Raw genomic sequence first — 21,666 nt, forward strand, 5'->3', positions numbered from 1 at the left:
TTAAACAAATGCTCAGTTCCACTTGTCCCTGTGCAGAGACTACTCAAACCCTGTCTGTACTGTACTCTGCCGTGTCCACACTCCAGCTCCGAGCGCAGGTGAAAAACCCTGAGGTGCCGGCTCAAGGAGAAAGAAAGAAAATGAAAAAATAAAAACTTTTTCAAATTTGGTACAATAAAAGATGAATCATAACCGCCGTACTAGACCATGGATATTTTTCCCCTCAACGTCCTTCCAAATCGTAGCCTTGGTAAGAAACTGCGGATGGATGTCTGATTTATGCTATGCAGCTTATTGCACAACAAATAAACCTCGGACACGACGCCAGAATTCAATCCTAGCAAACAGCTCTAATTTGGGTCTAATTTAGTCATATCTAACGCAAAGCCTCTCTGTAGAACTGCAGCTTTGGACAACAATCAAAAAAATGAAAGCTTTGCCATTTTTACAGACTGAAAGTAAATCAAGTGGAACAAAAAAGGTATTGGAATCACTACGGTGTGCTTCGCTGCGAATGACAGTGCTAGGCAAAACGAAAACAGGACAGTGACCTGACAAACGCGCGGCGCGCGCGCAGGTCGAAATGACCACTTCCTCTAACAACTCCCAATGAATATAGGCCAGAGGCATCGGGGTCCGAAAACCAATTGAGGCCAACGAAGCAGTGTCTCACAAAACAGCCTGAAGTAGGAGAACTGCTTGTAGAAAAAAAAACAAAAAAAAACCAACAAAGACAAGCAACACAACTCTCCTCCTCAACTTTTATACTGTAAAGTGACACTTGAAATATGGCAGCTATGTCTGGATTCCAATAATGTTTGCAAACACGACAGCACGTTCTTCTCTGCGGTGCGATGTGAGGCGTACTTCAAGGTTCACTGCTGATCAAACCACAAGGTAGCGATCCAAATTGCTCCTTGATAACCACTGACTTGTGACAGATGCATTCAACTGCAACACTTTCAAGGTCTGAAATGACAGTGTCTACAGGTTCAAATGGGATACAATCTCCACGAGTAGTAAGGCACTTACTGGACAAATTCAAATTAGCAGAGTCTAAACACAAGAGGGTCAAATTCATGGAACTGTGGAGGATTTGACAATCGGCAAAACAATGGCCAACCTGCAATAAAGAATGATATTTGTACTTGTGTTCTGCACAAATAATACAATTTGAACACATTTAAAAGGCTAACAATAAACAAACTTCGAACCTTTTAGGGGTTTTGTTTGAGAGAGAATAGACCAAAATGAGGAATGCTGTATGTGTTGAAAAACTATGATAAGCGACATTAAGTGTTCAGCTAAGCGCTGCCCCCTAGGGTCCAAGAGAAGTATCTGTACATCAAGTTTACAAACATAATTCAGATTATTTTGGAAAAAAAAAAAAAGACAATTTTTGAGAGTATCTTGTAATGGATAATGGCTACCGTGAGTAAATTTCTATGTATTAATATACAAGTGTTACAAATACTAGGGATATATAAAAATACAGTTAAGGTGAGACAAAGACAAACAAGGTTATTGGGTAACAGAGTACAGACATGGACGGCATTCATTTTGGATATACGGCTCAATCGTTTCAAATTTCAAGCGGGAGTGACACTTTTTAGTCTAAATCTAAGAGTTTCAATGGGCATTTCTAACGTGAACAATAAAACACGTTGAAATGCCTTCTCAAATGGAAAAGTTATTAATATTAAATCTCTTTTGTGATGTTTGGTGTCACTATCCCATAGTAGGACCACATCCAGTTTATCTATTTACCAATTCAAAATGTAGATTCTCACAAATGCAATAACATTTGGCTGAGGAAGTTTGTTAATTGCAAATTATAGTGAAATGCTTTACATACTAAACTGCCTCTGGCTCCATCACATTTTTTGGAATATGCCAATTGTGGTTGCCAGTAGCATCTTCTCTATAACTATAAAGTGGTTTAAGTACAAGGTTAGGTAGTAATCCAAATTAAAAAATGTTGAAGAAATGCTGGTCGAACTGAATATTAAGTGGATATTTAAAAACATGCCTGGCTATGAGGAGGATGGTCTGCTGTTCTTTTTTTAAGGCCATGATTAACAATGACATTTTGAGGTTGTTGATGTTTCACTGTATTGACGATGATTAACAAAAGAACTTTAAAAACATAATTTTGTTCTTCATCGTCCTTAATGCTTTACATACAGGAGGTATTTTCACATTTGCACACTTCCAGTCACACCAAGGGGAAAACCATTATATACTCATCCTCAATAACCAAGGGAAGATGCTCTGTTACCAAAACCTTTACAGTAACATAATCGAGGCCAACATTTCTATGGCGGCGAGGGGGCATCAAAACGAAAAGAGACCGTGCAGTTACATGTTCAGGCCTGGTCAAATTGACCAACTTTGGCTGAACGCCTTTTGAATGTTTTTAGACGGCGATTAACTGAACACCAAAGGGGTGCCGGGTAGTGTCTGACTGAGGGGCGAGCAGACCAAACCACTGAGAGTTTTAAGCCTATTGGTGCAGTCTGTTAGCAGAGGTCCCGTTTCTCTGTACTACAGGCATAAAATGATGCAAAGCAAAGAGTATCTTGGGGGAATAAGGTGAACAGTAACCCACATCTGGGGCAACTACCGGAGCCCCTTTTCAAAACTGTATATCCACCACAGAACACAAGTCAGGAACTCTTCTTACGTCCAGGCTGTTTTTGCCATAATTTGCTGGTTATCCAGAAGTAATGCAGCAATAAAACGCAACAAAATGAACTTTCTACGCTGTAGCCGGATGGTTCATAGTGCAGGCAAGGACCAGAGGACTGGGGAGCAGAGAGGGGAAGCAAGGGCTGACCAAGAGGTACAGGGGAGCAGGGGGCTGGAGAATTGCTTAAAATCCTTGTAGAATACTCGTTCCCCTTCCAGAACCCACAAGGTGCACCATTCCATTGTCCCCATCATTCTCCTGCTCGTCATTCTCCTTGCACAACAGGTAGAGAAGCGCTGAATAAAGGGAGGTTTGGGAAGGGAAATTGACCTCGGTGCCAACGTAGAGTGTCTTTCTCTATGCTTTTCGAACGCAAGGATAAACTGAAGAACTTATGTAATGTAACCTTTGCGATCTTCACCCTTAAAATGCAAAAAAAAGGGCTCCTCTGCAGTCGATGGAAAAAAACAAAAAGGAGCTAGTGGTTGACCAGGCCCTGCAGCATCATCAGTAGGCGCCGTGCCCGCTTACAGAGCGGGCTGTGGGGGTCCTGCTGCAGGAAGGTGAACAGCTTGGGTCGGACCTGAGCCAGCACAGCAGCCATGTGGTCTCTGGTCAGAGGGTCTCCGTGGTCAAGGTTCATCACTGCATCTTCCAGGTACCTACACAGGGAGCGAGAGGAGGGTTCATGATGTCTGAAAAATGGCTACATATAGAGTACAGAAAGACATTTAGCTTAGCTGTTGCACCTCTGCAGCAGTGCGAACGTCGACTGCAGTCCTTGATACCCCCACCTGCCTAGCCAGCAATCAGTCACTATGGAGACTTATGCTTGTGCTGGCATCAAAGTGTTCATTTTAAAGTCTTTAGAGTCTCCTTTAAAAAGCTGTGTTTCTTTGCTGCCTGCCAATATCAAACTCTCCAAATTGTTTCAGTTAGACATCTGGTGCTTGGTCTGTCCAGTAGAGCTTTATCGCTGGAGCCGCTCTCATTGCCTCTGTGTCTATCTGGTTGCCATTACAGTCTAAAATGAATATTTGTCTCTCACTGTACATAACATATCTGATCGCTATCCAATAACACTACAGCCATTAACTTCTCTCCAGCTGGCGTCAAGCCATTCGTCCCCACATCCCCATCACACAGGCCTATCACATCCCCATAACACTGCCAAACGTGACCTTTCAAAAGATATTTAATGCCCTTGTCTAGCATGCCAGGCTGGGAGTGATATTGATAGACACCTAGACCTTTATGTAGAGTGCCTTGAAAGAGATTTTGTGCCTGCGAGTGATGTGGCTCCAAAAGTTTCCTTGCGTTACAGTAGGGCTGGGCCAGTGGCCGGCGTTTCGCTGGGCGTCTTTCTGACAGTTAAATTAAGTCAGCTAAAATGAAAAAGCCTTTAACATTCTCAGATATTAAATGTGAAACAATATTACATTTACGTATGGTAGTGTTAAATAAATAAAACAAAATCAAACAGATCTACAGAGAGCCTGAAGGAATTAGGACAAAATGTGATTTTCTGGGACAGTACCTGTTTATTCTGCTTGTCCCTGTTAAATAAACAAACAAAAAAAACAACAAGGAAAATGTCTGGCCTGTTTGATTTTCAGTTGACTCATTCAAGGTTCCATGCCAAGACGACGAGCATGTTCACCTTCACCAGTTTGAGGTTTACGCACACGGTTCTGCAGCCCCGCAGCAGCTTCACACATTCGCCTTCTTTACGGAGAGGTTCCCACGGGGAGAAATATAAAAAAAAATAAAATAAAAAAACTTGGAGCATGGAGACTATGACTATGGGTCGATCCACTCATTTTGGCCCTTTTATCTGCGCGATGCGACGCTCACTAAAATTCAAGACGCTGGCGTAAATAGTGGGTCATTCCAACATTTTATATCCCATTTAGAATCCAAAATCAAAAGTTATTTTTTCTGCATGAGGGACCATGAAATGTTCTTGAGTGTGGGGATCGCACCGTGGGGAGCACAGCAGAGAACCCCCACGCTCCGTGCCAGGAGCTCGAGCATCGCCGCAAGCTGCTCCCCGTTCCCTGGCGCCGAAGGATCCGGTGCGCACCTGGAGTACCCATGTTGCCGGTGCTCCATGCTGCTTCTGTGGTGTTGGGTCGTTCATGAACGATACGATTCTTTTTAATGGCTCAAAATACTTTTTTTTTTTTCCCAAGTTTTACAGTTTTACGTTGTTTATTTAAGTTGCTGTCTCCTCTACTGTCTTCTTCCTAATCACACTGTCACCATGACACACCCCTTTCCCGACACGTCCGTGACGAATGACGCACCCAAAAAAAAAAAAAAAAAAAAAAAAAACAACAACAGCATTTCTCCTGGTAATGGGAAAGGTGCCAATCTCCCATTTTTAGCGGGTTAAACCCCGGTCAAACCGCTAATTTTGGTGTGAAAACGGTATTACTTGTCAGAATCCTATGATAATGACCGTTGAACGAAACATGAGAGTAATACAGATGAAAATGGTTGCCAAATAAATTCAAGTGATACTTTCAACTCTGCCAGCCATTTCGGGCGAGTAACAGACTGACAGCTTGTGAGAAGGGTGTTTCAGCTGACTGGTAAGTTCATATAAGTGTGGTTTGGATAATCTGTGTCTATTGTATGCCTCATTCTGTCTCACATTTTCTGGGTTATGGGATAAAATGGGTGTAGATATATGAACACATATGTGACAGTTGCTCTTATAGCAGCAATTTATGCTTGTTTAATTGTGTTAATGACAACTTCTTCAGAGAGCACACAGCTTTTAAACATGCTTTACTTCCGTCAAGCTGCAGTTCGTCATCTGCACCCCTCACTCTCGACAATCTACAGCGCTACCTCTTCCCTGACACCATCTCAATATACTGTACCTGAATAACTAAATATGAAGACCGATTGTCTTCAGTCTTATAGTGGTCATATATTGTTTTCCTTGGTTAAATCGGGCATCAACTACTGTGAAAGTTACAACGTATTGACTTTGTCAACCTCCAATGCAAACATAGATGACAGCTTGGCAGCAAACAAATGACGACTTCCTCCTTCTGGCAGTAATTTTGCTTTAAAACAACAAAAAGAAGCAAAAGATGCTCAAACCTGAAATCTCCAAATCCAAATCTCTAGCGTTCAGCCACAAAGTATAGAAACAGTATAACCCAACCTACTATTAATTTTTCATTATCAATTGCAACAACTGCAACAAAATACAGAAGGACAGTCATGGGTAGTCCCAAGTAATGTGGTTAAGTCATTTGACAGCAATAGCATCAATTGCCCTGGATGGTTGTAATTTGCTGAAACTATGACAATAGGTTGATCTGTGAACGCTTCCTTTCAGCAAGGAGATGAGCATATCAGAAAATGACCACTCCACTCCAAATGTACTTTGGCCTGCATAGCAAAATTTAAATCCATGCACTAATGGAAGATATTTGTAATCTGTGGTAAAGCAACTTAGTCTGTTGCATCAAAAACACTTTAAACTTCTACTTCTGGTTACATAATCTGTCCCATCATAGATGGCTTTAGAAATGGGTGTCGAGGGGGGTTGCCCAGGGCAACATCCGTTCAACAATACATTAAATTCTGGGGGGAAAAAATATTTTCTAATCACACAGGATCCACACTTCCAGTCGCCTGAAGGGCAATGGTGCGGAGGTGGGAAGTGCATCCTGATCTACCCTTTGGATTAGATCAGACATAGATGAGGTGAAACGTAACTGACTAATTTATTTTCATTATCCATCATGAATCCAAAATGAATGGCAATAAAAATTAAAGGAAAAGTTTAAGGTGCAAAGGGAAGAAAACAGAAATATAATAAAAAAAGGTACGTTTTTATTATAAAACTTAAACTAAATCTAGATTCCTTGGTATTTCCCACAGACGACAAGCAGGGTAAACAAAAAAGGTTGCACTGGAGTAAGTAGAGCTCTTTTTAGTTTTACTTTACAGCACTACTTAGCACAACTGAAAAATATAGGCACAAGACCATCATTTTCAAACTACTGTTGATGTTAGTTTCATACTTAATAAACAATACTTTATTAAATGTTATCTATATTTTAAACATGTGCATAATATGTGCTTCACAGTGGGAAGAGGAAGACAGAATGTGTCCCCACGGTTCACAGGCTTTTGTGTGCGGCCTAAAATTCTGTATGAGCCATTCAACGAATCTGCTCAGTCAGGAAGCTTTGGGGACACCAACATCAAAAAAAGTGTGTGCGTGTATATATATATATTACATCCGAGGACAATTGTCACTTGTCAGGGACTGTCAAGAATTAACACTGCGGTATATATAAATCATCTGCTACATCTGATTATGTCCCGTTATTACTGGCCAATTTTGATGTTTTTGTTAAGACAGATGTTTCACACCTCATTTTCATTTAATTCCGGATTGCTTAAATGGGATGGTAGCTCAGGAGGTAGAGCTGGTCGTCTAGTAATCCAAAGGTCGCTGGTTCGATCCCAGGCTCCTCCTGATAGCATGCTGTAGTGTCCTTGAGCAAGACACTTAACCCCTAATTGCTCCTGATGGCTGCGTCCGTCGGTGTTTGAATAATTGTAAGTCGCTTTGGATAAAAGCGCCTGCTAAATGACTAAATGTAATGTAATGTAATTTAAACATTGTCATTATTTGACCTTCTGGATTGTCTCCTTGATTGAAAAAAAAAATAAAAATCAATAAAAACACAGTGACACGCCCTTCTCATCCTTATTCTGCTCACTATCTATGTGTCCAGATGGCCCAGAGTTGTACCACAGGGACGGTGCGAGCGGGGAGGGGCAGCTGCAGTGTTAACTCACACCCAGATAGATGATCTGGACACTGGGGTAGCACTGTAAAGAGACTAAACTCCCCTGGAAATGGGAATGGAGGGAATACATTAGTGCCATACAAATAACGAAAGATCAGATAGAAGACGTAGGTGCGGGCAGTCCATGCGTGTTGGGATGGGGGGATATTCAGACACAGGGATGGGGCGGATTGAAAGAGAGAGATGGAGCCTTCGCGGCATCACAGTGCAATATAGAGAGCCGTCGGGGCTCCAGCAGGGCGGACCGATGGGGTCAGCGGTTTAGTGCCGCTGAGTGCAAGAGTAATGGATATGCAGGATTGGGAGCAAGGACCGTGTTTCACCTATAATTCTTGTTTGTCCTGATATGCAGCCAAAGATCCTGAACACTTGCAGGATGGCATACTGGTGCCACCTACCTCACATGGATTGTGCTGAGCAGTCAGTGTTTAGAGTTGTGAGTGGTTGGAGCTCTGCTTCATTTTGGTTCTATTAGTTATCTTAAATTTAAAAACAACTATTTCAAATGTGTTTGTTTAGTATTTTTATGGCCTTTAACTACCTATCTTGACATGAATTAACCCAAACACTATATGGTACCTACCTTGATACCCAACTATTGCAGCCCTGGAAGGCAAGATCTTGGCATGAAGCCACTTATCTACACAGAGGTGTTGCCATTTGTCCTATTAAACCATCTACTACACAGCAAACTTTAGAACTATTTCAGTTAATTATAGCTAGCTAGTCATCTATCACATATAACACATGAAGACAATATTTGCTCAGGCGCTACATAGTTGGTATTGGCATCAAATTGGTTTGCATACATGTTTCTTTGCCTCAGTGTCGCATTTGCAACCATGTACCAAGTCTCCACCCCTGTTGTCACAGACCATTTTAGGAGTTGTGTGTGTGCAATGGATCATGGGCACTGCAGTTTTTTGTACCGCTTACTGAAATGATATGTGTGGAAATTACTAGCTTTTGGAACGACAAACAGTTATGCACGGAACTGTACAACATTGCACAGAGGATCCCAAGCGAAAATGATGGAGATCTGAATGAATAGGCCATTGGGCATTAAAAATAAATAAATTAAAAGCACATAGAAAATTATGTTGGCCCAGTGGGGTTCTTGTTGGCCTGGCGGTCTGCCAGTTCTGTACAATTATAGGGGAAACACCAAAATATTTAATTAATGTTTGGCTTTGTTAGTCATGAATGCTGCTAGCACATGACATGGTTGGCAGAGCGAACAGTGTAGATCCAGCCCCATTTGAGGAAACTATGTTAACAGATTTTAAAAGGATTGTGGAGGCAAAAATGAAAATCTGATGAAAAAAAAAAAAAAAATTCAACCTCATGGTCAAGGTTGCATTCCTACAATAACACATTTTCTTTCCTTTATTAAACATAGTCACAACACAAGATAGACGATCTGTTGTACATAATTATCCCCATTTGCCCTGAACCTTGCATGTTTTTTTGGCTTAAAAGGCAAGTTAGAAGTGGTTCAGCCCTGGCCGTTCTGAATTCCTGGATGACTAATGGCAAGGCGTAGGTGCATTCATTTTATGGTAATTTGTCTTTATGGTAATTTTTCCTTTGGCTGTACCAGACTCCTGTACCAGAGTTCTGTCAGTCGAATTAGATTTGGCTGTTCAATGCGAATATTCGACTATTCGCCGGGGGGGGGCAGGGTTAGCTACAGACCCACCCGGCTTGCAACGGGCCCCGGGGCCAAATAATTTAAGACTGTAGTGTTGATAAATTGGTTTACTATTTAGGCTATGTAACCCATTTCTAACTGGCAATAAGATTAAGATATTCGTCTAAGAACATTTTTTCTATCAGAAGAGACTCCTCTCTCTCCCGCTCCATCGCCGGCATGGAGATATGGGCGAAGGGGTTGGCGCTGGCTCCTTTTGCCTAGCTCTCACGCATGCACGAAGAGACCCTGCTCTGATTGAGTGACAATGGCACGGCAAGCGCAGATTGCACCTCTAATGGCCCCTCTCCATCCGTAATGCGCAGAAAATAAAGCAGTGTTAATTCTGCTCTTAATTTGTTTTAGTTCTTCTCTTAAAAAAAAATTAGCATTAGCGCAATCAGCGCATGCGGCAATAATGTCAACCAATTCTGCGACTTCTGTCAGTAACTTATGCAAGTTTGAAATGGGGAAAGTCTTTCTCTTCACAGGAAAAGACTGCAGGGAAAGACCATTGTGGTAGAAATAGCTTTACTGCAGAGATGGATGGAATCTCTGTGCTTAACTCACCTACCAGTTAAAAGTACAAGTATGTGGGCCGCAGGTAGGAAAGTAGCTTCATGCTTTACAACATTACCCCCACCAGCCTGAAAGGGATTGTTGTCTACCTTTCTATTCCTTAGTCCACTGTTGTAAAGGAACTGTTACAGAACTGATAAGAATACCTGCATTTCAAGACTACATGAAACCATGTCAAGGGGAAGGGATCATTATACAGGCAAATCAGTGTTTCTTTTTCTAACTCTATTTAGTTTGTCAGGAAATCTAACAAATTTAACATAACACCTGTATGTATCTGTAAGTTTGTGACTATTCCAAGGACAATACTTTGATTTCAATGCTGCCACATGTGTGACTTATCAATTGAGAAAATAATAAAAGGGTGAAGAATGATCGTGTAAATGTCAAAACCTGCGTTCCAACTGACAGAAAGAGGAAATACAGAAAGAAGTTTGCGAGGTCCCTCGCAATATTTCCCAGGCACACGATTGGCAAAGGACAAAAAAGCAGGAAAATCGATGGCTCTGCAGAGCATGAGAGAGTGACTGAGAAAATACAAAGTACAGAGTATTCACAAAACAAAAAAAATAAATCCAGTTTTTACCAAATTAATTCCCGTAGCAACGTAAAGCAACTGGGAGGCGTGCATGATGCACCAGGCGTTTTTTTTTTTTGTTTAGTTCAATTACGAAACAGGAAAAGAAATACATCTAAAATATAAACAGTGTTTTTATTTGTTTGGAGAAATGGGGACACACAGCAGAGTGGAGATTGCTCCCTCTCCATTACACATTTAGAGTACTATAATTACATAAAGTAATCAACATCAAAATAATATATTTATGTTTACATCCAGTTTGTTTGACTAATTGTGTGACTATTCAAATATATAAGGCAGAAAATGAATTAAATGTTTAAATTGCAGATAATTACAAGTTAATTAATATTTAAAGTGAAACTACATAGTTAAGCACCAACAGGTTGGGAAACGCCAGTAAATAGTCAACGCTGCAAACCCCACTAGCCGGCAGTTCCCCCTTTTTAGAGTAAAATCCAAATGATTATAATTTCTTCAGGTGAGTTATCCCCTGTTGTACTCATTAAAACAGCCAAGATGGCAACAGTAGCCTTCCTCCTGCTCACCGCTGTCCTTCAAAATCGTCAGGTTAAGCTCGAATGGAACACAAACCAATGTGGATGTTCGTGGATACTCCGAAAGGAAAAAAATCTTCACACAATTCAGCCTATACATCAATCAGCCATGACATTAAAACCACTGACAGCGGAAGTGAATAACATGGATCAACTCGCTACGATTCCACCTGTCAAGGGGTGGGATATATTAGGCAGAAAGTGAACAGTCAGTTGTTGCAGTTGATGTGTTGGAAGCAGGAAAAAAGGGAAAGTATAAGGATCTGAGCGACTTTGACAAGTGCAAAATTGTGATGGCTAGGTGACTGGGTCAGAGCATCTCCAAAATCGCAAGTATTGTGGGGTGTTCCCGGTATGCAGTGGTTAGTACCTACCAAAAGTGGTCCAAGGAAGGACAACCTGTGAACCAGCAACAGGGTCATGCGCGCCAAAGGTTCATTGATGCACGTGGGAAGCGAAGGCTAGAACGTCTACTCTGCTCCCACAGAAGAGCTACTGTAGCACAAAGTACTGAAAAAGTTTATGCTGCTATGATAGAAAGGTGTCAGAACTCTGAACTGCAAATTCCGATTTAGGCTGACTCAAAAAGTCAAGTCAAATGGCACCAAAGTACCTTCATTCTTTATACAAATGTATTATCTAATTAAAAGTTCTTATTTAATATGATTTGTCTTGTTATTGATTGTTATTTAAAATTAACTGGGGGTTAGGTCCGGTGATAAAGTTGTGGCTCCAGGTTATTACTTGAATTTCTAAAATTATATAAAAAAATAAATAAATAAAAAAAATAAAAGTTTTTTTAATAATTGTGATACAGAACTGCCGAGTCTTACACTTTGACCGTGAGACTACTTAATTCTAGATATATATATTTCCTCACTTGCACTAGCTTGGTGCCGGTCACTGTTCGCGTGGTAAACGGGAGGATCCTTTCTGCATGAATGTTACGTCAACGGACAAAAAAATAAAAATAAAATACAAAAGTGTTTTTATTGTAGATGCATTTGTTGTCATTGAATGAAACCATTTTAGTGCCTTGCGCAACCGTGCGTAAAAGGAACACTTTCTCCGTCGCTGTCTTACCATATTTTTTAAAAGAAGCCAAAAAACCGCAACCCGCAACAAGTTATTTAAAGTGACTTAAAGTTGCACATTACAAGCGGACTCTACCTCTGTCCCCACTCTCGCTCTGCGTGCGGGCAGGATAGCGCAGAGGGTTTGAGAGAGGAGATTCAAACACTGGCACGGCTTTACCGAGGAAACAGGTTATGTATTTGAATGCAACATTAAACTATCAATATAAACGGTACTCTGTCATTCTGTCTCGCTTGGAAAAATATCGATATATCATAAAAAGTCGGTATACCTCCCAGCCCCAGCATGAAGTGAACCATCGTGCGGCGCACATGTGTGTAAATTTGACCGGCACAGAATCAGATATATCTGACACTGTTCGGCCGGTCACTGGTCATGGATCAAGCTGAAAACCGGCCCATTCCAGTCACCGGCCGATCAATCGGTGCATCTCGACTCATAACAGAATCTCTAATAAGGAGCTAGGTCCACCCACCGGATCTTGAGCTCGGAGCGTGTGGTGAGGTTGGAGGAGAGCTGCTGGATAAGCGACAGCAGCACTGGCTGGCTGAGGGGACATGGGTGCTGCCCAAACACCTGCTGGGAGTCGATGGTCTCGCACACATACAGCACCAGGTTCAAGTCTGTCGCTGACAGTGCCTGCGGGGAAACAAAACCATCAGCATCAAAGCCTGTGTGTCGGTGGGGAATGTTTTGTGTAAGTAGAGAACTGCTGTTGTGGGGAGAGTAAGAGCGAAGGAGAAGGGGAAAGGAGAACATTGTCACATGGGGGAACGCAGGGACGAAGTGAGACAACACGGGGGGAGCGTTAATGACAAGTGAGCGAGGGGGAACAAAAACAAAGAACGCTGTGAGTGAAACAGCAGCCATGTGCGCCACCTTAAGGTGTGTAGTATCCAGTGTCCCTGGGGAGAACTCATAGAATCCGGTCTACAAAGTCGGCAGCTGTTATGTGAGAATGCCCACTGTGGGATGCCGCAGCACATCCAGCACAGCAGCTGGCCGGGCGAGGGTGTGTGTAGGTTTACCAAGTACACTGCCTGAAGTAGAGTCTGACTCAAGTACTAAAGTAAGCTGTAGAATCAACTTGGAGGCTAATAAATATGGTTGAAGTATTACAATAAACATTATTCCCTTTGTATGCCCCACCTGCTGACAGCCAAGTTTAAATAAATAAACAAATAATAAATGTGGTTGGGTTGATGTGTGGGTTACCTGCTGGAATGCCTGGTTGAGCTGCCCCTGCTGCAGCAGCTGCAGGATGTTGGCTTGCTGCGTCTGGTAGTCGAGGTGCGCGGTGGGCACAGGCGTGCCGGCTGCAGACCTCATGGCCTGCATGATGCTCGATGTGACGGCGGCCTGCTGCTCCTTCATGGCCAGACTCACCTCTCCCTTCACGATGCGCTGCACCTGGCTCAGGATGGACTCCTGGAGGCTGCACGGAGAGGCGGACATAGACAGGAAGACGATCAACAGAGGCGGAGGAGGGACGGATGCAGGACGCAATCGAGGGACCAGAAATATTAGCATAGTCTAGAAAGCATATAATATTAGCATAGTCAACACCATAACAGCCTCTACTACTTAGTTTACATGATGCCTTGGAACAAACACTGGCATATTGCCAAGAAAGTTAGTAAGTTTAAATAAGTGTTTAGGCCGTTTGCTGGATGTCATCACTTCCTCCCCAAGATTTCAAACTCTTTGCAGAGAGCCGACTAGTTTACAGACTGCTTTCACTCTCTCACCCACCTCCAAATCTATAAACCCCAGAAGCTGTGAAATTAATTGCAGGGGGAACAAGGGGCTGGATCGAATTTATGTTTAAGGATTAAGCTCTGCTTGTTTCTCGTCTGTAATCCATTACACACCTGCTGAATTATGACCATGGCTCACAGCGTTCACACAGGCATCAAGAGCGACACACAATGTCAATCAATGTTATCAATTAAGATACTACACAGGGATCAATCGACTTTGTCAACCCTTCAACACAACTTTTGATCATTATGATTGTTGCTCCCTAATCCAAGAGCATGTAAGAAATTAAAAAAAGCAATCTAACAATGTTTCAGTTAACACAACTTTCAGATTATGGATGTGACGGTATATCGGTATACCGTGAAATTAAAATATGAAATAGTTCTATCGTCAACATATCGTAATACCGTGATTGTATATATCACGTGACAAAAGACCTTTTCATGCGGGATTTTATTAAATTTTTTATTTTTATTTTTTTTAAACACCCGACAAATCAAATTAGTGAGTTAAACATGTGACCAGAAACATACCGATTACTACTGAACAATGTCAGCACACTGCTTTAGTCATCCACTTGTCTTTGTCCATTTGGGCTAGATGATATGACCAAAAATGTTATCACGATATGTTTTTTTGTATTGACCGACGCCGATAATTATCACGATATATTTTGAATAATAATAATGCTCAATTTACAGTTTTAAGTGTATTCTCATGGCTTTGCTTCAGTCAAACACTGAATAAATTTAATATTGAAGTATGTAAATAATTGTTATATATATATATATATATATATATATATATATATATAGTGCAAGGCAGAGACTAAACAAACTTACGGTCCGCCATTTAATATGTTCATGTGGGAACTCGGATTTGAAGTGATGTTCTGCACACAAAACAAGCCTACTGTGCAATCAGTACCATGCCAAAAATCCTGTACTATAATATTTAAATGTCTTGTGATAAATATTATATAAATCATAATTATACATTTTTATTATATATCTTATAATATATACTGATGTATAAGATACATTTTTCAATTAAAATGGTTTAAAAAAATATGCAGCCATATCTTAACAGATTGAGTTGTAAACTTTGTGTGATTTTATATATTTTTAGTTTAAAACCTGATAGAGACCTGCCAACCTTGGGAAAATATTTTGAGTAGCACAGTAGTGTAACAGGGAGTCTCCGTGGTGTTTGAGTTACTGCAGCTAAATGACTCCATCAGATATTCACACTGTAGCCATCTCATAACGAGGCTCATCACATCATATGTGAGCTACTACGGCTAACTATATACAGTATACAAATTAATCTCATTAGGATATACCACTTGAAATGCTTTACCTCATAAAGTTACTGAACATGTTTACCAACTAGAGATGTACCGATTGCAGCATTCTGTGCCGATTCCTATTTTTGATGGGGTTTTTTTTAAGTATAGCCTGCAGATTCCAATTTCCGATCTGCTGCACACTAATGACAAATACATCATGTGATCTGATCACGCTCATGTGATTGGACAGCTGCACATACAGACTACTGCTTCAATTTTCAGTTACCAAACTAGTGAGATTGCTGATTTTGAGTTTATTATTGTTCATTATTCACGATGGAACAATAATAGAACATGAAACTGTCGCTGAGTTCCAATAAAATTGAATATGTGACTGTCACCAAGTTTCAGTATAAATCTAACTCACTGACTTTTAGTAGGACACAACATATAACTAACATGGAAATGTCCAGTTCAAACTTCAAATTAAAGTCTTTCACTTTAAGTGCAAATATACATTTATATTATATTTATATGGTACTTGGTATTCCAAAATAAATTGGAATCACTACAAAAAAATAAACGAATAAAATAAATGATCAACTCTTCTCACTGTCTTTCACTGGAAATCCTCCTTCCCCCACCGTGCATGAAACCAAGTGAATCAAATCGAACAACTTGTTTTACTGATTGACTCTTCAAGAACCGAGTCTCAAAAAAGAATCAAACTTTTCATCACGATCCTAGCTGTGCCAGTGAAAGATACACAGTCTGTACAATGTTAGAATATTGTCAGGCAATAGATAAACAATTGATCTAATATTATTAATTTACCTTTAGGGACCTCCAAACAGCTGACGTTTTATTTATTTTGCTCTCTTTTTTGAGCGTCAACTACGCAACTACGTTACATTATAATTTTTACCAGTACAGTACGTGAGAACTGTATCAGGCTGTATATTTGACCGGCACAGAATCTGAAAATATATAAGACACTGATCGGCTGCCGAAAGCCAACCCATTCCGGTAACCGGCCGACTGATCGGTGCATCTCATGTTTTGTATGTTAACATTACTGTCAAATTCTTTTGCTTTATTATAACTCTCCCACTTCCCATTTTACCAGCAATGCTGTGTTACGCCTCAGTGGACAATAAAGTACCACTCAGTGCTGCTATCAGTGGATGTTGATGAGAGGAGAGGGAGGGGATACAGAACCACATCTGGTCCAATCCAAGGGATGTAGTCAAATAGCCAATACATGTACGGTATTGTTTTGTATTGATTGTTTACCGTAATTACATTTTATATCTATAAAATCAAAAAACATTTTTTTATGCGTAGTTTCCGCTGGCATTTTGATGAAGAATTATGTAGTTTGTACACAAAATGTGTACAGGTTGGCAGGTCTGCTGATATTGTGATATACAGAAAATCGTGATATTGAGTGGTATGATTATCATACTGTGAAAATTTCATACCGTCACACCCCTACTTCAGATACACCACAAGAGTGGTATTCATAGTAATTAAAAATTCATTGAAGATGTATTCATAAGGGGCATTATGGGGAAAAATACAATGAAATTAATAATAATACTGATGAGTAGTAATTTCAATGACACTAAATGCACATGAGGACAGTTCACCATATAAATTTTGCTGATTGATGTGCAATATCAACCAATATATTCTATGAAACTAGTGCCAAAAAAAAAAAACACTTGATAACAAGAATCCCCAATCAAAGTTCACCAACAATTCTTGTCTAAAGCAGTAGTTTGCTGACAGTAGTTTGGTTACGTACTTGGCCACCATCATCTGGAGCTGGTGCTGCACCTCGGCTCGGACACTGGCAGTGACACTATTAGTCAGTTGATCATTGGAACTCTGGAAACTATCAACCATCTGCTGGAGCTGGCCAACCACAGGATCTCTGGCTTCCTGCTCTCTTTGCTTCCTGCTCTTTGCATGGGCCTCAAGCTGCTGGATGTCTGGAGCGCCACAAACAAATCATTGTATTAGGAACACATTGAGCAATGCCAAAGCAATACAGAGCAAGGTGCTTCAGGAAATAATGTATCAAATGAAGGGCTGGCTAGAGAAAAAGATAAGAGGATATAAAAAAACACTGATGAAGTTAATAAATAGTGCAAACAGGAAATATTTATTAGTTTCAAGGCCAGTCCGTAAGGTAAGAAGGAGTTTGAACAAATTTGTGCCTCAAAAATGAGCCTCAACTGAATAAACAGAAGACTAATCGATGTGTCAATGTCCTACCCCTCACTACAAAAAAACACAATTTTATAAAGACTGCTCCTGTGGCTCTGAAAGAGAAAAAAATTCACTCAACTCTTTCATTAACAGACCCTGAACTCAGGTACTTGGGGATCGAAAACAGGGCACCTCTAAAAAAAGCAAGTCCCCTGCAGTTTCTCAAAAGGAATTGGAGCTTTGTCAGCCACACCAACAACCTCAATGAACAACTGAAAATTAATAGTGTGAAATATAATCTGAATCGGTAGTGGAGTGTTGCACATTCAACCATGTTGGAGATGGAAATGACCGTAGCATGTAATTTGTTTTTTGGCATATGAAAACCATTCAGCATTCACTGAACATTCTGCTAACGTCACAACATGCCTCACTTGAAAATAATGGCGCTTGCTCTCACAATGTGTCAGCATGAACCTTTTGCACTCTGACGCAGGGCCGTTGTCGAGACAGAGCTGCCAGGGCCCTGTCTAAAAAACGCTTTGCAGTAGATTTAATAACCATGTAGTAACCAGAACAAAAAACATTTGATGTTTAAATGCTGGACTATTAAAACCCCACCTATAATCGGATTCCATGGTGCAACTGGGTACAAAACCCATTATAATAACAGATTCTGATGAGAAATCCTACATAATCTTACATTCTTGTGTGCCCCGTTTGAAGCTGTCGTTGATCTGCTGGAACATGGACTGACATCCCTTCTCAAAAACAGGCAGCACTACACTCTGGAACGTGTCCTTATAAGCCGCCTGGATGGGGCCCTGCATCGCCTCGGCCACAGCTCGTCCAATGGCGTCGGTTGTGTTCTGTTAACCAGGAAGTAGTTGCAATTAGAAAAGGGGCAGGGGGACAATTTGTTAAAATATATATATATATTTGTAAGTTCAAGTTCAAGAGAATTGTTGGCCATTTGGAATCTTATGAAATCTAGGGATGCATCAATACAGTGTTATAATTAAGATATTCAGTCCAAGTAAAAAAAACCTTCACTGCTCAGAGACACTACTTGTAATGAATAGTTTGGGGTCATTAGACCATATTGACTGAACAAATATCCACCTTTTCGACAAGTCATCCAACACGCTTCTCGGAATCAAAATCAAGTCACTTTTCTCCAATATGTTCCATGTTTGTTATGGCGCTCTGTATCAAATCTTTGCAGTGGTGAGTGGAGAGCATCAGATGCATCCCTGGTGAAAACCTATCCTTGTGATAAAGTGTTCGTTGGTATTGCACAGCAGGGGAAAAGAGAAACAAGCCTTCATCTAAACAGGGGCTTTGGTCTTCCTACCCACCTTGGACTTGACGACCTTGCTCACATTGTCCTTCATGGCGATCTCCACAGCTGTCAGCTTGGCTGCGACCGTGTTGTTGAGCTGGGAGGTCACAGGCTCCAGGCTCTTGGAGATGGCTGGAGGAGTGCAGGGAGAGAGGTGGTTCAGAGTTGAACTACTCCCAAAATGAATCAGGGGCGACCCCAAAAAATGTACAGCTGACATGACAAAAGGCAAGTATAGGGTGGAAAATCAGCTTATACTTCTTCTAAACAGAACAACACATATGTATAGGCCTAACAAAGTGAATTGGAGATCAAGCAACAACAGAAAAGCAAAACAATGTGGTAGGAGGGAAGGAAATAGCTGTAGAACTAGAGATGATTAATAATTTGTGGTAACTTGGTGTCTACACTATACAAGAAAAGTAATCTAATGAAAGTACATCGGTAAAAGGTCTTTTCTTGTGGGGAATTTGAAATATTTAACCACGCTGTGACTTATTCATCTTTGTTCTCTGCAATGAGTGATTTGTGCATCTCAAATGCGAACCAGAAAACAACATTCTCCAGCTGAGAAGACAACGGAGGAGCAAGAGAACCCCACCGTGGATCGTAATTAACTGCCACAATACACTTATATAATATACTGCAACTTTTCTTAACTTTTCTCAATGGCTATCCAATGGATATCTGTGCATCTTTATATGTGGGCCCATGTTTCCTATTGTCATGTTTCCTTTATGGTAGGAAATGTGGAAGACATGACATTTGGACAATATGCATTGTGATATTGAAATTAAAGAAAAGTATAACCTGATTAGTGTGTCTTTCCACATCTAACCTTTAAAGAAATGACATGGGACATTGATGAATTTTGAAGTGCTTAAAACACACATTCAGGAATATCAGGGGTCAAGCAAAACAAAATAAATGTCAAATTCTGGGGAGACACTTGGAATAATTTTGTTCCTGTATTTACAAAATAATAAGTAAAATTAAATCTATCCTACAACTAGTGTAATAAACTGAGGCAAAGGTTTCAAATAGCAATAGACAGACATGAATCTAATTTAACTCAATTAGTTCATGACAATTTAATCATGGCACTGTGAGTATCATTGTTTCAGAAAGATACTTGCCACTGACTGGCAGTCCAGTAACAGGTCAACTACATTAAAGAATATCTGGGGATGAGTCTTCGGACAAGTAATAAGCGACAGGCTCCATTCTCCATTTCCTTTTCTGATTATAAGGCATGTCTAACTCTCAGATTTTTCTGCAAGTGTTTGGTTTGATGCAGGTGTTTGTTTTTCACCCGGGTAGCAGAAACAGGTTTGTTGCATTGGCAGTTTTTCCAGACCTGCCAACCTTGGGGAAATATTTTGAGGAGCACAGTAGTGTAACAGGGAGTCTCCGTGGCATTCGAGTTACTGCAGCTAAATGACTACATTAGTTATTCACACCGTAGTGTCTCATAACGAGGCTCATCTCATCATATGTGAGCTACTATGGCTAACTATATACAGTATACAAATTAATCTCATTAGGATATACCCCTTGAAATGCATCACCTCATAAAGTTACTGAACATGTTTACCAACTAGAGATGCACCGATTGCAGTATTCTGTGCCGATTCCTATTTCTGATGTGGGTTTTTTTAAGTCTAGCCTGCAGAATCCAATTTCCGATCTGCTGTACACTAATGACAAATACATCATGGGATCTGATCACACTCGGCAGGTGAAAATTGACCAATTCCGGTCACTAGCCGACCGATTGGTGCATCTCATGTTTCATATGTTAACATTACAGTTACATTTTTGTGCTTTATTACAACTCTCCCACTTCTCATTTTACCTCAGCAATGCAGCGTTACACCTCGATGGATAATAAAGTACCACTCAGTGCTGCATATCAGTGGATGTAGGTTAAATACCCAATAAATGTACTGGACACACACACACACACTAGCGACCGTTCGGACTTACGACCAGCTCTCTGACCAGTCTGTATTGTACGCTGTGTACAATACCACGGCGTGTCAGTGTCAAGCATCTCATCACGCATCACACTATATATCACCGTTCACAGTCTCCCTCCCACAATCTGTCAGTATTCACTACACTAGCGTTTGCAATTGCTATCCCCCCTTTCCGTGAAATAACGGTATCGGAACAGAACTCGTGTGAGGAGTACCTGTTTTGATACAGTACCTGTGTGGGTGTGTGTATGTATGCGCGCGCACACACACACACACACACACACACACACACACACACACACACACACACACACACACACACACACACACACACACACACACACACACACACACACACACACACACACACACACACACACACAGAGAGAGAGACAGAGAGAGAGAGAGAGAGAAACTTTTTGGTGCGTCTCCACCACCGCGCTTCATTTAACCTTTTGCTTACGAAAACCGGGTGGTCTTACTAATGTCAAGGACTGCAAATAACATAGCACTCTGACTTGGGGGGGGGGGGGGGGGGGGGGGGGGCAGTGAATCAGGATGTAGAGCGGGCCTGTCCACTTATCAAAGGATTGCCGGGTTCAATCCCAGGCTCCTCCTGGTAGCATGCTGAAGTGTCCTTGAGCAAGACACTTAACTGCTCCAGATAACTGGGTAAATTGGTGTAAGATTCATTTACAAGTCGTTTTGGACAAAATAAAATAATTGTAAAATGTAATGTTTTTTTTAAACCACCTAAAATTCAAGGAATTCCTTAATTAAGGTGTTTTGGATTAAATGAACTCATTGATTCTCATTTGAATGAAATTGTTGAATTCAATATTAATTTAATAATATGTACAAACTAATATTAAAAGGTGCAGTGTGTAGAATTTACGGAATGGACTTTCATTCATTCATAAGAATGTTTTAATTTGTGTATAATCCAATGAAAATAAGAATCGTTGTGTTTTTGTTACCTTAGAATGAACCGTATTTAATCTACATAGGGAGCGGTCTCGTTCCACGGAGACGGACACGTTGTACCGCCATG

At 40.8% G+C, this 21,666-nt stretch overlaps 1 protein-coding gene across 1 annotated transcript in view; it reads right to left on the reverse strand.

Moving 5' to 3' along the window:
* Positions 1-3,167: 3,167 nt before the first annotated feature.
* edc4 (enhancer of mRNA decapping 4) overlaps positions 3,168-21,666 on the reverse strand; it is a gene marked incomplete at its 3' end in the record, with an annotated part of 53,072 nt that continues 34,573 nt past the window's right edge. Inside the window, exons 25-30 of the mRNA XM_080001989.1 lie at positions 18,653-18,768; positions 17,998-18,163; positions 16,888-17,074; positions 13,247-13,466; positions 12,507-12,670; positions 3,168-3,351 (exon numbers count right to left, since the gene is read on the reverse strand). Coding sequence (XP_079858115.1) covers positions 3,168-3,351; positions 12,507-12,670; positions 13,247-13,466; positions 16,888-17,074; positions 17,998-18,163; positions 18,653-18,768 — 1,037 coding nt within the window. The remainder of the gene's footprint in view (positions 3,352-12,506; positions 12,671-13,246; positions 13,467-16,887; positions 17,075-17,997; positions 18,164-18,652; positions 18,769-21,666) is intronic.

Source organism: Zeus faber (assembly GCF_960531495.2).
Source record: "Zeus faber genome assembly, chromosome: 6".
NCBI lineage: Eukaryota > Metazoa > Chordata > Actinopteri > Zeiformes > Zeidae > Zeus > Zeus faber.